Genomic DNA, 14,461 nt, shown 5'->3' with positions numbered 1-14,461 from the left:
ACATGCTGGACCAAGACTCAAGCCAAAGTTTGCCTTCAGAGCCTGGAATTCCAAAGAAGGCTACTTCTGCACAAGGATGATGAATACAGTAGGACACTGGAAACGGATAAAAGAAGATAATAAAGTAGCTGTGTGCTAGTCCTAAAATGTTGATGATTGTCAAGATCTAAAAACACCTGGATGGAGGCAAAAGCCAGATGAAGTTTATAGAGATGTGCACCAAGGACACCCTTTTTCAGAACAGAACATTACATACTGTAAATGCATGATATGAAAAAAACAGTTATGTCACATGGCTAGAAAGCAGGCAAAACCTATATATATATAAGATGACAACAATGTTGCAGCACCTTAAAGACTAACTGCCAGATTTTAATGTGGCTTTCACGAACAAGTCCTCTACTTCTTCCTCTGCTAGAAAGAGAATGCATAAGAGGGAGGTTGAAAAATATTTATCTAACTAAAAGCATTTCCCAAAGGAACACAGCAGTCCTTTAAGTCAGTGGTTCCCAATTTTTTTTCAACTCATGGCTCCCTTAACTTACTGTCCTCTGGTTGTGGCTCCCCCGATGCTTTGGGTGAAAGGTGAAGGGAGGGGAAAGCCCAGCCTAAGTAATACTTCCACCAAAATAAAAAGATAAAGTTTAGGAACCTAAGGTCTGGAGCTGAAAAAGAAAGGAAAGAGGAGGGCAAAGAAGGGAAGAGAAGAAAGTAGGAAGGAATACAGATGGATGTCAAGGGAAACTGAGGCCAGAGTGAAGGCAGGGCTAGGAGTCTTCTGACCTGACTTCCCCCCCCCGCCGTAGCTGGTGAGAGGATGGGATCTTCTCCCCTGCAGGAACTACTCCCACACTCATGGGAGCCCTTTACACTTGCCCCCTCTGACCAGCTGTGGCTGGGGTGCCTTGCCAGAGACACCCTCCAAAAAAGGAGAGAACATGGGAGAGTGAGCATGTGATCTGGGCTGTGGGTGGAGTAAGAAGGGGCCCTGTAAGAGGACGATTCCCTTCCCTCTTCCCCTAGTAAACTTTCACACCAGCTGAGAGGGGTGGGATTCCCCCCCCCCCACTGCACACACTTACAGGGAGGCTCTCCCCTCCCTGTGGCTACTTGGCCAGCAAGATCCTCCAATGCTGCATGGGTGCCAAGGCAAAGGAACTGATTGGACCCAGGCTTTTGCACCAGCTGGGCGGGCCAGGATCTCCCCATACACACTGTGTGCGCTTGTGGTGCAGCTCCGCCTCTCCTTCTCTGCCTGGTCAGCGAACCCCTATGCCCCGTGGGCACTGAGGCAAAGTGGTTCCTGGAGATGCATGTAATTAACTGTATGTGATGGCTGTGGCTGCAGATGGGGAGTCCTCAGCTAGGGGTCTACATGGGGCTGGGGTGGCATATTTAGAAAATGACTACCATGGGAGGAGTTTTAAAATGGGGAAGAAAGGATTGGGGAGTCATTTAGAGGAAACTGGAAGAAGATGGTGTTACAGCTTCTTTTACAATTGTCAGAGATAAATACCATAATCCAACATCATTGTAGCAGATACTTGCTTATGCAACCAGCCTTCTCCCTCCTGCAGCCCTCAACACCATCTGAAATATACTGTGAAGCAGATTTAGAGAGCAAATAGGGATTGCAGGCGGGGAGGAGATTGGCTTCCTTCTTTTTCTGCTGCTGGAAGCATTTGTGTCAGAACAACAATGTTGAATCCCTTCCTGAGAGTCAGATTTCACATGACAGACAGCTTTCTTCTTCTCTTAAAAAATAACAGCAGCTATGGGTATCATAATCTAGATCAGGATTATAGTGTGAGAGTGGAGAGCTTGGAAGCATCTGATGCTGAAAATCTGGCTCAAAGATGCTGTTTACTCCCAAAGATTTATGCACCCTTATCCTGTCTGGTTTCTGTAGTCTTGGCTCCTAACCTTAGAGCCTGGTAAACACCTTTGACTCTCTTCAGAAAAAGCCAGAAATGAAAACATGTGTTCCTTGAAGGAACTTGATTCATTTTCAGAAAAAAAATAGGATTAAAGGCAGAAATATCCTCTCTCCTACTTTTCAGACCCTATGCAGTCTCTCACTTGCAACCATTAGTTGCCAGAGAGAGTTGCATTGATGGCATAACTATAGCATAAGGAACAGAAATGACAGTACTTTTGGGATCAGCAATATTTCCTAAGGTTACTGTCATTGTGATATGGAAAGCCAACAACTTCTCTTTCATAACTTCCTCATGATTAACTGTACCTTGCAAGTAATGCTACCCTAGAAGTTCACAAGAGCCAGTGTCAAAATAAACTTTTGATCCTCTTAGGACTGTTACTCAGCATGGGTCAGTACATGAGCCAGAGATGGCAACGTCTGACTTCAAGACTAACTTCCAGTAAAGTATTCCCAATTTCCATCCTCCTTTTTTCAGGAAGAAAATTACCCACCCACCCCGCTATTGTTGCTGTGGTACTTATTCTCACTTTGGCTTTCTTCCAGATTTAAAAAAAAAATATTTAGGTGTTTCAGTTTTTGTTTTTGTTTCTTTAGGAATGGGGGGGGGGAGTGCCTAGCTGTCAGTGTCTATTTCTTCCAAACTTAAAATAACCCATATTTATCATCTTCTTGACTTACTCTTCAGATGTGATTCAATATGCTTAGAACTTACCCATTTAATTTAAATTAAAATCAGGGATTTGGTAGATAATTCTTTCAGACTTTTGCAGCATAATATTCTGTGGTTATGAAAACCTCATAGGAAAATTGGGTGGGGGGGGAACGCCCTTTACAGAAACCTAGTCTCGAGCCAGCCATTGCCATCTCTGTCTTGTTCAGGGACCCATACTGGATAACAGTTTTTTCTGTCTCTCCCTTCAAGGGGATTTATACATAAATCTTCATAGTGGTTACAACCACTGTGTTTTTATAGTAGCTACCATAACAAACTGTTTTTGCCTATTTCAGTATAGGCCAGATTAACATTTTGAATTTTTCCAGTGTAACTATTCAGCAATCCTGTCTCAATTCATTACTTTTCATGAACATAAAAGAGTTATCTGTAATTTTTCAGATGGCACAATGCGATAGGCTTATGCAACTGTTGCCAAGGTATTATGTTACTCTATGAGACAGTCATTTATATGAGAAAGGAGTTGCCAAAGTGTTAAAGATAGAACAAGTTCAAATTCCTAATCTATAAACAAGCAAACAGTGATAAATTTCATTTATAAACCAAATAAACTAGTGTCAACGTAGTCACAGTAACAAGGAGTCACCTGTGTTTCCTTCATGCTAACAGAAAATTCCACGTCAAAGTTTCTACTGTATTTTGAAAAAATATTTCCCATTCAGTCTTTTTATTTTATTTATTTATATATTCAGCTTTTACCCCGCCTATCTAGATTCTAAACTAATCTGGGCATTTTACAGTCCAAGCAATATAAAACCAAGAGTTAAAACAAACAATATCACAAAACAAAAAAAGAGAGATGAACACTTTCCATCGATGGTCCCACACAGAGCCTGTTACCCAATCTGGATTGATTATTAAGCTATAATACAGGGTCCTCCTTGAGCCTACAATGGCTCCTTATGATGAGCTGCTCCTATATGCTTGCCTCCCACTCCCACCATGCATTCTGCACATTGGATGTGATGCTACTGCTAGCATTCCACTGGTGTTTGTGTAAGGTCTGCACCTACAGTATTTTAATTGTGTGCCTTTTAGTCAATTCTGATTTATGGCAATGCTTTCCAGAGTTTTCTAAGTAGAGAGTACTCAGAAGTGGTTTACCATTCTTTTCTTGTGAGGATGATCTAAGACTGTGCAGCTTGCCTACACTGCCTGATTCGCAACAAACTCAAGGTGAGAAGACCTAATCACAGTCAGTAAAATAAGATTACCAATAAGCACATTAGGCTTTGTTTTTCAAACTAAAACTCATTAAACAAGTTTTTGTTCACCTAGTTGTGTCTAAACATCTGAAGCAGGAACAATGTTTCAAGCTACGTAACTCTCCCTCCAGTTATGGCAGCACTCCAATGCATTACATATTTTACTGCATTTATACATCTATATCCAGCACACATGTGCTCCTGTATTATCTGAAGGAACATAGAGGATCTATTGGGCAATTTCCAGTTCATGAACTCCAACTGCTCCAGAAGTATCATGTGTCACCAAAAAATGCCAGCGTTGCTCACATATTGAGATATGATAGATGATTCTGGGTTCAATTTCGAACACCACATGAAAAAGAGCAAAGGACAAGCGGTGAGCGAAGACAGCAGTCAGGAGAATGGAGGGGTGCAGGCAAAGACAACCATGGATAAGAATCTGAGGCCAATGGCAGCTTATTTTGTAAGAGGAAATGTATCTTAATTTTGATATTGGAGGGGCATGTTTCTCCTAGCAACGTATATTTTGTATGCATTCTACAGCGACTTGAATCCAAATGTACTTTACATGAATGGAAGGTATTTTCATGCACATGGAAGTTCCCTTGTGTGGCATTCTCCAGTGTGAAGCGGTGAACTTTCACAGAATGTGCTGGGTGCTTACAGTGAGGAGGAAAGGCACGCAAAATCCCACTGGAGCCAAGCCAGTATTAGTGATATGAGTACCCTGCTATCCATTTGTACTAGACAGTATTGTTAACTCCATTTGCATCATCTTAATAGAGCATCTAACAAAAACATACTTCTGTTTCTGCTTAAAATGAAAGACAAAGAGCCCCTTAATTTAAAGAGCCTACAGAACTTATCTTTAAGACCCAAGGAGTTTAACTGAAAACTTCAGACTATGAAACTTCAAAGCTATAAAAACAGTAAAATAATCTAGTGGCAGGTACATGATACCATTTCAAAAACTCTGTATAGTTTTAGTATTGGATTTCATGTTCTCTGATCTTTCTTTAGTGGAGAAAAAGGCCTGTCTCTAGTGAAATCAAGTTTTATTTCCACTGCCCCCTCAGGACTTTTTTTATCTGACTTCCATTTTATGCATGACCTATCAGTGCGTAGCTGCAGTGGTTAAAAAAGTTAACTCGAGAGATTGCACATATTGAATCTAGAGACTTATAGGAGTCACTGCAGAAGATATGAGTGATATTTAATATTTAAACACACACACACACACACACACACACACACACACAGAGTTTCAGTCCTGTGTCCTATTTATGAACTTTTCTCGTATAAAGAAAAAACTAACTAAAGACAAGCTAGATCAAAAGGCAAACAATTGTTAATCAATTAGCACATAAATTATTTGTAAATTCTATTATAAATCCTTAAAACCATGAGATAAAATATTCAAAATACTAATGAAAATTTCCAGAGAGATTCCTTCCACTCCTTCTACTTAAAGACATTTAAATAGTTGTTATATGCTAATTAAATACAACAAACAAACATTGATATCAGCAGCAGCAACCAGAATAAGATTCACAAACAAGTTAGTTTAATATTATGTTATGGGATGCCAATTCGCATCAGACATCTGGTGACCTTAACAAGGTTTTCAAGGTATGTGAGATATATAAGAAGTGGTTTTACTACTGCCACTCTCCAATGATTTTCCATCACTACAGCAGGGATTTAAACCTAGATCTACCAGTCCATCACTCTATCCAGTGTACCGCATTGGCAATTTTTAGCTTAAATATTTGGACCAAAAAAAGAAGTTTTTATAATAATTCACATGACATACAGTAATTGACATGTGCATTTTTCAGAGTGGTCATGTCCAAAATTAACTTTAAAAAAATTATTTTAAGGTTGAAACACTACTGTGTTCAGTTCTTCATTGGCATTTACTATACAGTAATTCCGTAACTGTACTTACTCTGAGAAGATTTCAAGCAATGGGAGGAAAGCTCAAAGATATACTAGCTGAAGAAGTACATAAACAGAATTATTTCTGGAGTTCACAAATACAGTAATTCTGTCTTGATTTCTCCTCTTGAAGCAGAGAGGAGAATGTAAAATGTCCTTCAATGTAAAAGCATCTGTGTTCCTTCAATACCAATTTTAAAAAACATTTAATTCCGATCCATAAATGAATGGGGTTTCTGGTACAAGCACTATGAAGACTCTGGAACTTACCAACATAAAAACAACTTAGAAATTGATTGTTCGTTTATAAGTAATAGTTGATTTGATTTTTTAAAAGTTTAAAAGACTGAGTTTGTATGTGAAATTATACTTATTTTTTGAACTTTTCTTTAAAACCAACTTTGTACACAATGCAAGCTCACCATACTGAATAGCTCTGAATATCACTGGAATTGATAGGCACACTTTCATTTAAACATTCTTATTTATTTTATACATAAAATATAAACTTAGGCAAAGTATGAATGGAAAGAGTTCTTATTCCGGTTGCAAATCATATAGGTATGTAATGAAATTTAGAAGATGTGGCAATTACTTACATGCTACTTCCAGTGAAGCATTGCGACTCACAGCTTCCCCCAGATAGTTCCTTGCAACACATACATAACTTCCTTCATCTGGCTTACTCCTGCGTCCATGTACTATACGTAGGAAAAATAAAGATCCGCTAGGAAGCAGCATGCGATGTGAGCGGGGGTCGTCTTTGTCCGTCTCCACACGCTCGCCATCTTTATACCACTCAATTGTAGGAGTTGGCCTTCCTTCAGCCTTACAGTTCAATGTTGTTGGCTCTCCTTTAGAAACAATTACATCTGATGGATGCTCCACAATTCGAGGTGGAAAGTCTTCCTGGCGAAGACGGGATCCTAGCAAAAATAAGCAAGAGGAAAAATAATTAGCAAGTTTCTTTTAAAGCTCAATAGCTCTTTTACCTAAAACAAATTGTTTTATTTTTTAAAAACAACCCTCATACACTCCTAAGAAGATTTCAGGCTCCAAATGTATAAACAATTAACTTGAAGTAAGTACTATTGCCTGAATGATGATTAGCTATGAGCAGACTCATACAGGATTATCTCTTAATTTCTTGTTTCTAAAACTTCATATTTATACAATCATATATAGGCACCAGTTTATCAATCATTCAAGACTAGGGATGAGCACACAGAAAGTGTTTATATTTCTTTCATTTTAGGTTTGGGGGTGGCTTTTGAATGTACATTTTTTGTGTATTGGCCCTTTTGTTTTAAACCCTTTCCCACATTTCCCTTTCATGTTTCCTCATTTGCACATTTCAGGAATCAGAGTAAGCAGGCCAGGCAACAGCAAAAATGATCCAAAAGACATCAGAAAGATTTTTTTAAAAAAATGAAATTCAGAAGAGGCACACTGACACAGGCAGGCTGCCTGACTTCCATTTATTAGTTAAGTATCAAAATGCATTCATTCAGAAAATGTATTTAATTGAAATATTTGACTTGTATGGTCGTCATGCAGTTCTCCCAGGTTAGGGCTGCTGTATATGTTGTACAGCACTCAGTTAATACGTGGATTTAAGAGGGCACATACAGTACAGATACACCCTTCTGAAGTTTCATAAGAGGCAGAGCTTCGTGGGATGGAAATTGTACTTTGTTGTTCCTATTGCTTCAGTCTTCAAAATGTGGGTCTCTTTTGAAGACTGAAGCAATAGAATAACAATGTCTTTCTACTATCATTGAAGGTGAAGAACTGGTGGTTTCAGAATACTGTCACTATATTCCAATTCACTATATTCTGCTGAGTAAATTAAACTTGTGTACTGATATGTACTTTATGGCTGACTGTCCATACATAGGAAAGTTAAATTTAAAAGTTAAATAATAAAGACTAAATAGCCTACCTATGCCTGTTCCCATTCTCTCCATCTTACCTCACAGAAACAGCATTCCATCTGTTTTGTGGAAGCTATGGTGCCTTGTTTAATGGCTAGCAACCCCTGTACATACTAGTGTTTTAAATGGATTTTTTCCTTACCCACAAACGTATTGCTAAAGATCTTTTCCCACCTCAGGCTTTCCTCTCCTCTCTTTCTGTTTGTTTGCTTTGCTTCCTCTTGCTTGTTAGTCGGTGCTTCTGATTTCTGACCATTTATTTCATTTTCTTCTTTTTACCCTCTGACTATAACTACACACAGCAACTGTAAGTAAAAATACATTCTTTTCTACTATCAGTGCTTCTAATGTGATTTTATACCAACAAAGCACTAGTATGTTGTGAGGAGTAGTGATGATATTGGGCTGATTATTCCACCTTTCTTATTCTGCTACTAAAAGAGAATAACCAAAATAATTTCCCAAACAACTTAAATGTATACTGTTTTTAGTGAGTTTTAGAAATGAATGAGACAACCATATTGTCATGCTTTTTTTAGAAGAAGGATGCTGCAGAAATAAACAATGAATTATGAATGACTGTACTTTTGCTGTCCAAATAATCCCATAATCTTTATGAGGGAGAATTTTCTCTCTCTCTTACTTTAAAAAAAAATCATGCAGAACATTTGTAGAACATGTAACACGAAATTGTTTGATTCATTCAATCTATCCTTACTGACAGGCATTTCCAAAACCCTGCAGATCTGTTACCTATGTTGTGTCCGTTATTCAAAACACAGGGTGGCTAGTAGCAGCATATGTATGCAAACAGTAAGACAGGTGCTTTAAGGTGGCTGTAAATTCACAGTTTTGTTCCCTAAATCCATGCTGTAATAGTGCAAGAAGAACATATAATAATGGCAAAATGGATGTTAAATGATTGTTTCATTAATGACAGCGACAGAAAGTCCTAGTGTCTGCACTCTCTTTGGCTCAGTCAACCAGAACATTCAGAATACTGTTAAAGGGGGGTGGGGTTTGAAGATCTGTGAGGGAGTGATAGTCAGTCTGAATGTGCTCTGAGTCAGAATACAGTGTTTTGAGAGAGTCTGAATTTTGTGCGAGTGAGCAGAGGTAATTTGAGAGAGATCGATTTGGTTTTGAAGCAAGAAAAAAACAAAACCCAGAAAGTTAAAAGCCCATAAAAATAAGAGGTTGCTATTAGAATAGTGAGAACTTAGCCACACCACCACAATGAATGCCATGTATCTTAAAATTCAACACTAGCAATGTTTAATCAAGTAGACTGCACAATATATGACACACAAACACTATCTTCTTGTAAAGCTGCTATCCTTCTTACACAATGACACTCACAGCTAATTTACTGGAAACATCCAAAGGTCCCCAACCTTCTTGAACCCAGGGGACCTTTGGGGATTCTGAAAAAAAAAATGTAAGCCTTGTCATGTATGTATCTGTTTTTCTCCCTCTCTTGATTTTGTGTGTTCTCTTTTGTCTGTTACTTTGACTAATGCACGGGGGGGGGGGGGAGTGGAGATTTAAAATAAATCAGGGTCTCTCTCCAGTGTGGGCAACAATGATTTCAGACTGCATACCTCCAGGCTTGCTTCATTCTCATTGCATTTAAAGAAAATATGGTGGGTAAGTCTTTCCCAGGTTGGTACTTTGCCATCATCACCCTGAAGACCATGCACAAGCTGCTCTAACTTTTCCATTCTTTTCTCCTTCACATTACTATCCAGCAATAGATATTGTTTCTTTCTCTGACCCCAACGCTTGCCACCTATAGGTACATCCTGCTATTCAAAGTGCACAGCAGCACTTTTTTGTTCTGTTCTCCATAGAAAAGCCTGGCCTATAAAAACTCCTCTGAACTTTTCACCAGTAACAAAAGATATAAGAACAAGGCATTGGAACAAGCAAGTAACACTTTGAATTTGAAGAAGTTTCACTTTCCTTATTTTCTTTATAATTATCTGCAACAGTCTTCAATTTTTATTTCTAGTTTTTCTACTTTTTTCTTCATTCCAGTAGTATCAGTGCTTGAGACTGACACATATCATTCAGGACATTAAACAATGCCTTAGCTATCACATCCTTTCCTTTTCAATGGAAAAACTACAATATTGTCTGAAATATAACACTATGATCAGACAGATGGAGGCCGGATAGCTCAGTGATTTAGGTATCTGGCTGCAGAGCCAGAGATTGGGAGTCTGATTCTCCACTGAGCCTTCTGTAACTACAGCCAGCCTGTGTGGCCTTAGGTAAGCTGCAGTTCCAAGATGACCCCAAAAGAAAGGAGTGGCAAACTACTTCTAAGTACTCTCTACCTAGGAAACTGAGAAAAGGGTCACTTCACGTCAGAACTGGCTTGACAGCACATTATTATTATTATTATGACCAGACAGAATGGAGAATATATATTATTTCACTGAAAGGATGACTGCTTTACTACACAAACCTCTCTACTGAGTTTCTGCATAAATTTACAAAATTTTACCATCACACAAAGTCGTATTTGTCCAAAAACAAAAACTATTAAAAGAGAAGGGATTTTAAACTATAGCCCAAATCATCTTCCTTAGTGACACTAGTATAACACAAATGACATAACCTTTTGAGGAAAATCAGCTTCAGTGAAGAAACTGCTATAGACATGTTGCATACAGAATTATGTGACTAGGCATACAACTGATCAGGTCAGTTTAACCTGACAATCTCTCCTCATTTCTTAGCTTGAGGCAATTTACCTACAAAAGTTATGTCATTGTGCCTCTAAATGCCCTAGAGATGATGGTACCAATATTTAAAGGGATCGTCGTCGCCGTTTAGTCGTTTAGTCGTGTCCGACTCTTCGTGACCCCATGGACCAGAGCACGCCAGGCCCTCCTGTCTTCCACTGCCTCCCGGAGTTGTGTCAAATTCATGTTGATTGCTTCGCAGACACTGTCCAGCCATCTCATCCTGGGTCGTCCCCTTCTCCTCTTGCCGTCACACTTTCCTAACATCAAGGTTTTTTCCAAGGAGTCTTCTCTTCCCATGAGATGGCCAAAGTACTGGAGCCTCAGCTTCAGGATCTGTCCTTCCAGTGAGCACTCAGGGTTGATTTCCTTTAGAATTGATAGGTTTGTTCTCCTTGCAGTCCGGGGGATTCTCAAGAGCCTCCTCCAGCACCACAATTCAAAGGCATCAATTCTTCGGCGGTCTGCTTTCTTTATGGTCCAGCTCTCACTTCCATACATCACTACAGGAAAAACCACAGCTTTGACTATTCGGACTTTTATTGGCAAGGTGATGTCTCTGCTTTTCAAGATGCTGTCAAGATTTGTCATCGTTTTCCTCCCAAGAAGCAGGCGTCTTTTAATTTCGTGGCTGCTGTCTCCATCTGCAGTGATCATGGAGCCCAAGAAAGTAAAATCTATCACTGCCTCCATATCTTCCCCTTCTATTTCCCAAGAGGTGATGGGACCAGTGGCCATGATCTTAGTTTTTTTGATGTTGAGTTTCAGACCGTTTCTTGCACTCTCCTCTTTCACTCTCATTACAAGGTTCTTTAATTCCTCCTCACTTTCTGCCATCAGAGTGGTGTCATCTGCATATCGGAGATTGTTGATATTTCTTCCAGCAATCTTAATTCCAGCTTGGGATTCCTCCAGTCCAGCCTTCCGCATGATGTATTCTACATATAAGTTAAATAAGCTGGGGGACAATATACAGCCTTGTCGTACTCCTTTCCCAATTTTGAACCAATCAGTTGTTCCATATCCAGTTCTAACTGTTGCTTCCTGTACCACGTATAGGTTTCTCAGGAGATGGATAAGGTGGTCAGGCACTCCCATTTCTTTAAGGACTTGCCATAGTTTGCTGTGGTCCACACAGTCAAAGGCTTTTGCATAATCAATGAAGCAGAAGTAGATGTTTTTCTGGAACTCTATGGCTTTTTCCATAATCCAGCGCAAGTTAGCAATTTGGTCTCTAGTTCCTCTGCCTCTTCGGAATCCAGCTTGTACTTCTGGGAGTTCTCGGTCCACATACTGCTGAAGCCTACCTTGGAGGATTTTGAACATAACCTTGCTACCGTGTGAAATGAGTGCAATTGTACGGTAGTTGGAGCATTCTTTGGCACTGCCTTTCTTTGGGATTGGGATGTAGACTGATCTTTTCCAATCCTCTGGCCATTACTGAGTGTTCCAAACTTGCTGGCATATTGCATGTAGCACCTTAACAACATCATCTTTCAAGATTTTAAATAGTTCAACTGGAATGCCATCACCTCCACTGGCCTTGTTGTTAACCAGGCTTTCTAAGGCCCACTTGACTTCACTCTCCAGGATGTCTGGCTCAAGGTCAGCAACTACATTGTCTGGGTTGTCCGGGATATCCAAGTCTTTCTGATATAATTTCTCTGTGTATTCTTTCCACCTGTTCTTGATGTCTTCTGCTTCTATTAGGTCCCTACCATTTTTGTCCTTTATCATGTCCATCCTTGCGCAAAATGTTCCTCTAATATCTCCAATTTTCCTTCATGGATTGCTGCCTTGTCGTGGCGAAGGGGCTTGAGTAACTCAGAGAAGCTATGGGCTATGCCGTGCAGGGACACCCAAGACAGACAGGACATAGTGGAGGGTTCCGACTAAATGCAATCCACCTGGAGTAGGAACTGGCAATGCCACTCCAGTATCTTTGCCAAGAATGCCCCATGATCAGAAACAAAAGGATTTAAAGGGATGGATCACCCTTTATTTTGTGTATTTTGGTATTTTTGGTAATAGGTACAGGTAGCATCCCAGACAACCTAGATAATCTGGTTGCTGACCTTGAGCCAGACATCCTGGAAAGTGAAGTCAAGTGGGCCTTAGAAAGCATGGTTAACAACAAGGCTAGTGGAGGTGATGGCATTCTGGTTGAACTATTTAAAATCTTAAAAGATGATGCTGTTAAGGTGCTACATTCAATATGCCAGCAAGTTTGGAAAACTCAACAGTGGCCAGAGGACTGGAAAAGATCAGTCTACATCCCAATCCCAAAGAAGGGCAGTGCCAAAGAATGCTCCAACTCCAAATAAATAAATAAATACCGTACAATTGCACTCATTTCACACACTAGCAACATTATGCTCAAAATCCTCCAAGGTAGGCTTCAGCAGTATGTGGACCGAGAACTCCCAGAAGTACAAGCTGGATTCCAAAGGGGCAGAGGAACTAGAGACCAAATTGCTAACATGCGCTGGATTATAGAGAAAGCCAGAGAGTTCCAGAAAAAAATCTACTTCTGCTTCATTGACTAAGCAAAAGCTTTTGACTATGTGGACCACAGCAAACTATGGCAAGTCCTTAAAGAAATGGGAGTGCCTGACCACCTTATCTATCTCCTGAGAAACCTATACGTGGTACAGGAAGCAACAGTTAGAACTGGATATGGAACAACCGATTGGTTCAAAATTGAGAAAGGAGTACGACAAAGCTGTATATTGTCCCTCTGCTTATTCAACTTATATGGATAATACATCATGCGAAAGGCCAGACTGGAGGAATCTCAAGCCGGAATTAAAATCGCCAGAAGAAATATCAACAACCTCCGATATGCAGATGACACCACTCTGATGGCAGAAAGTGAGGAGAAATAAAGGAATCTTGTAATGAGGGTGAAAGAGGAGAGTGCAAAAATGATCTGAAGGTCAACATCAAAAAAACTAAGATCATGGCCACTGGTCCCATCACCTCCTGGGAAATAGAAGGAGAAGATATGGAGGCAGTGACAGATTTTACTTTCTTGGGCTCCATGATCACTGCAGGTGGAGACAGCAGCCACGAAATTAAAAGACGCCTGCTTCTTGGGAGGAAAACGATCTTAAAAAGCAGAGACATCACCTTGCCAACAAAAGTCTGCATAGTCAAAGCTATGGTTTTCCCTGTAGTGGTGTATGGAAGTGAGAGCTGGACCATAAAGAAGGCTGACTGCTGAAGAATTGATGCTTTTTAATTGTGGTGCTGGAGGAGGATTTTGAGAGTCGCCCGGACTGCAAGGAGAACAAACCTATCCATTTTGAAGGAAATCAACCCTGAGTGCTCACTGGAAGGATGGATCCTGAGGCTCCAATACTTTGGCCATCTCATGAGAAGAGAACACTCCTTGGAAAAGACCCTCATGTTAGGAAAGTGTGAGGGCAGGAGGAGAAGGGGACGACAGAGGACAAGATGGTTGGACAGTGTCATTGAAGCAACCAACATGAATTTGACACAATTCCGGGAGGCAGTGGAAGGCAGGAGGGTCTGGCGTGCTCTGGTCCATGGGGTAACAAGGAGTCGGACATGACTAAACAATTAGACAACAACAGGTAGCATGGTTGAGGATTTTGTGGTGTATTTGTTAAGATTTGGTCATGGACAACTCCAGTGAAATCTTTCATTAAATTTAGTCTTTGTTCTTTGCGCTTTTCTTTCTTTATTTTTTTAAGGTTGCTGTGCTGAGCCTAAGGGCAGAGACTACCATACCCATAATTACTTGAAACTTGTACATAGTTTAGTTCCATCTACCTACTTTCCCTATCTTGTCCACAGGATGAAAATGGCAGCCGATAGCTGAATTCATTCGCTTAAAAACTTGAAAACATCTATTAGGACTCTGATATTTTCATTAAAGCCCCAAGAAGTCCGGCTGAGGGAATTCCTGAAGACTTCGGGGGATGGTAGTCCAT

The 14,461-nt window shown here is 40.1% G+C and overlaps 1 protein-coding gene and 1 long non-coding RNA gene across 21 annotated transcripts in view; both read right to left on the bottom strand.

Annotated features, from left to right (window-relative positions):
- Window positions 1-14,461, bottom strand: part of ROBO2 (roundabout guidance receptor 2) — a 1,246,783-nt gene that overhangs the window by 457,847 nt on the left and 774,475 nt on the right. For all 20 annotated transcript variants that reach the window (XM_020785431.3, XM_072994027.2, XM_072994034.2 and 17 more), the window contains one exon: window positions 6,421-6,747. In XM_020785431.3, coding sequence (XP_020641090.3) covers window positions 6,421-6,747 — 327 coding nt within the window. The remainder of the gene's footprint in view (window positions 1-6,420; window positions 6,748-14,461) is intronic.
- The window catches only part of LOC144587752 (uncharacterized), a 36,290-nt gene continuing 29,784 nt past the window's right edge, over window positions 7,956-14,461 (bottom strand). The window contains exon 2 of the long non-coding RNA XR_013542898.1: window positions 7,956-8,060. This is a non-coding gene — a long non-coding RNA (uncharacterized LOC144587752). The remainder of the gene's footprint in view (window positions 8,061-14,461) is intronic.

Source organism: Pogona vitticeps, chromosome 3 (assembly GCF_051106095.1).
Source record: "Pogona vitticeps strain Pit_001003342236 chromosome 3, PviZW2.1, whole genome shotgun sequence".
Lineage (NCBI taxonomy): Eukaryota > Metazoa > Chordata > Lepidosauria > Squamata > Agamidae > Pogona > Pogona vitticeps.
The sequence above is the reverse complement of the archived record's forward strand: the minus strand, read 5'-3'. Positions and strand labels throughout refer to the sequence as shown.